The sequence below is a fragment of the Phalaenopsis equestris genome, unplaced genomic scaffold (assembly GCF_001263595.1).
Source record: "Phalaenopsis equestris unplaced genomic scaffold, ASM126359v1 Scaffold000002, whole genome shotgun sequence".
In the NCBI taxonomy this organism is placed as follows: domain Eukaryota; kingdom Viridiplantae; phylum Streptophyta; class Magnoliopsida; order Asparagales; family Orchidaceae; genus Phalaenopsis; species Phalaenopsis equestris.
Window position 1 is genome coordinate 48967391 of NW_018164444.1, and position 3202 is coordinate 48970592.

Here is a 3202-nt window from a genome sequence, read left to right on the forward strand (position 1 = left end):
GGTATCCTCTCATAAAACTCCAACTTGAGAGATGCATTAAAGGAATATCATAAATCTCTTTCTTTTTGTTTTATATTATTTTTTTTTTTTATCTTTCTAGTGTATTTTATATTAGTTCATTTATACATCATGTTATTAATTTGTCATTTATTTTTAGGCATTAATACAATCTTGATACACCTCCCTTTCCATGCCATTATGTATCTATAACTATTGTACAAGGCTCACTAATCTAAATTAAATCTCATATCAAAATTTTCTTGTATCTTTCATGCTATAGCAGACATAAAATTTTATCAAGTCAACATTTTGTTGCATGCAGGACCACTAGTGTATATATTAAAATAGGGGCATCTACATTCATACCAAACCAATTTTTATGTATTTACATATCTAAATTCTAAACATTGCTTTTCTACATTTATATCACCTAAAACTTTCATATCACATCAAAAGATTCATAATTTTAACTTTCAAAAAGTGAAACATATACATTTCATACTCCGGAAAATTGGTATGCATGTAAAAATTGAAATCTAGGTGTAACATACGTAAATAAATTTATATGAATTTAGGGGAAAGCATGTAAATCTTCTAAAAAAAGAGAAGAATTGTTTTATCTGAACAAATATATTCTGAATAAAGGCATTTCAAGTCCAAACTATATGCTTTATAAATAATTAATTTTTTCAAATTGAGAAAAGTTCCAATTTTTTCCTTTCAAAACGAAAATCTACTCATTTCCACAATCACATTTTCACCTCTAACATTCTTTCCCCCCTATCTAAACCACCAAATAATTAATACATATATTTGAGAAGATCAACTTTCTAAACACCAAAAAAAAAAAGGGATTTTTTCGATGTGCTCAGTAAGATCTACATGTGAAACCACGTAGTCATATCTCTACAGTCCACGTGGTCCCTCCCAACTGAACCAAAGCCGCCCTATTTATCCTCATCGCAGTCCAATGCAAGTCATCCATCAACCAATCCTCTCCTCCCCCCTCATTTCTTCCCTCGCGCCCCACATCATCATGAACCAGACCGTCGAGGAGGCCTACAACACCGGTCTAGTACTTCGGCTCGCTTGCGGCGCCGGCCCCACCGGGCCCCCCCCCAGTCGCTTGCGGCGCCGGCTCAACGGGCCACCGCCGATGGAGAAGGCGAGATTTTTCCAAGAAATCAGAACCGTCTGTTCAGAATACGATGCTCCCCGGGCCATCTCTGACCCTTGGATTCTCAGACTCAGATTACAGTCCATCGTTAGCCGCCTCCTTGTTGGACGTGAAGAAGGAGGACGAGGAGATGGAGAAATTGTCACAGAGAGGGAGTGATGAAGAGGATGAAGGAAGCTGTAGGAAGAAGCTGAGACTTTCTAAGGAGCAGTCTACTCTTTTGGAGGAGAAGTTCAGAGAGCACAGCACGCTTAATCCGGTGAGTTAATTAATTACTCTCTTCTTATAAATATGTACGATAATGATGTTTATTATGAAACTAATTTGTTATAATTAATCAACTTTTTTCTTCTTCTTCTTTTGTGCGATTTTGACAACAGAAGCAAAAGCAAACGCTGGCGAAGCAATTGAATCTAAGGCCACGACAGGTGGAGGTGTGGTTCCAGAACAGAAGAGCTAGGTAGTTTATATTTTTTTTCTGGCCTATTTTCCTCCTTTAATATTCATAATTAATGGAAAATATTTTGGTCTGTTTTTCTGCAGTATTCAGCTGTTGCACAATATTTATTTTAATTTTTAATTAATAAAAATTATCTATTGATGTTATGCCAGTCTTTCTGTAAACTAATCTTACTTCCAAGCCATTTTTCTTAAATTACAGCTTAAGATGCACTTGATTAAAACATAACTCATGCAACTATAATCCTTGATATTTTGCAAGACATTCCTCTTGCACTGCAATAACATTTCAGGAAAATCATAATTTTTTTTTTGCATAATAATGGTTTTATTAAATTCATTTAATTTTTTATTTACCGATTCTCCTCTTTCTAATAACAATATTCAAATCCTCACTGGATGGAAGATCTAATTCGCAGGACAAAGCTGAAGCAAATTGAAGTGGACTGCGAGTTGCTCCGGCGATGCTGTGAAACCCTTAGGGAGGAGAACAGAAGGCTACACAGAGAGCTGCAGGAACTGAAAGCTCTCAAACTAACGGCGGCGGTGACGCCGATGTACATGCAACTACCTACGGCGGCATATACCGTTTGCCCATCTTGCGAGAGGGTGGCCGCCGCCGGTGCCCGCGACGGGAGAAAAGCTACTTCTTTAACGGCGTCGTCGACGGCGATTGTGAATAAGAAAGCTCTGTTTTTGAATCCTTTTAGCCATTCGGCTACGTGCTAGCTGCCGAGTATTTCAGTGGAATAAATTAAAAATTATTACGAGGTTGAATACATGAATAGAAATTCTTAATTTTTCTTTTAATAATTTTTACTTAAATTGAAAATTTCTTCTATTTTTCAACTATATATATTTTGGTTGATATTACTTGTTAATGATATATTAACGCAAGATAATATCAAGCAATTAATTTATTAACTTGAAATTGTTTTTTTTTGAGTATTTATTTTGTGTTCGTTTAGTGGTGCCATTAGCTTATGTGTTTCCTAATGATGAAAGGCATAAGGAAGATATGATAATACATTTATATGACGTATATTATTTTAATTAGAAAATGGACAATTCATATTTTTTTTTATTAGAGGATACATTAGAGTCATTGATTGTGTGAAAGGCCATCATGAGTTGCTTTGAGTGCAAAATCTTTTTATTAGTTAAGGATTAATAAGCTATTTAATAGCTGATACTTTATGAAGGCAAGTTAGAATAAGGGCAAATATCAAAATAAAAATAATAAATAATAATGAACTTCTAATTGCAAATATTGTATGGCAATTATGGATTTGCAAAGTTTTTTTTTTCTTTTTTCATATAGCAGGTAACATGTCGATATGACAGAAAACGTTAGTAAACGTAAAAAAATCATCACTAATAGAAATAACAAATTTCAATGCTAGCACAAATTCAATTTGTCAAGAAAATGTGGGATCATACATGCATGATACATACATACGTATATGCATGTATGCATGCGTGCATACATACAGACACACACACACACACATACATACATACACACATACATACATACATACATACATATACATATATATATATATA

The 3202-nt window shown here is 34.4% G+C and overlaps 1 protein-coding gene across 1 annotated transcript; it reads left to right on the forward strand.

Annotated features, from left to right (window-relative positions):
* The first annotated feature begins 994 nt into the window (after positions 1–994).
* On the forward strand, positions 995–2405 carry LOC110038189 (homeobox-leucine zipper protein HOX19-like). Its single transcript, XM_020742963.1, has 4 exons — positions 995–1085; positions 1123–1436; positions 1558–1637; positions 2056–2405. Exons 1-4 carry the CDS (start codon positions 1037–1039, stop codon positions 2363–2365), a joined length of 753 nt encoding a protein of 250 aa, XP_020598622.1. The 5' UTR covers positions 995–1036; the 3' UTR covers positions 2366–2405.
* The last annotated feature ends 797 nt before the right edge of the window (positions 2406–3202 follow it).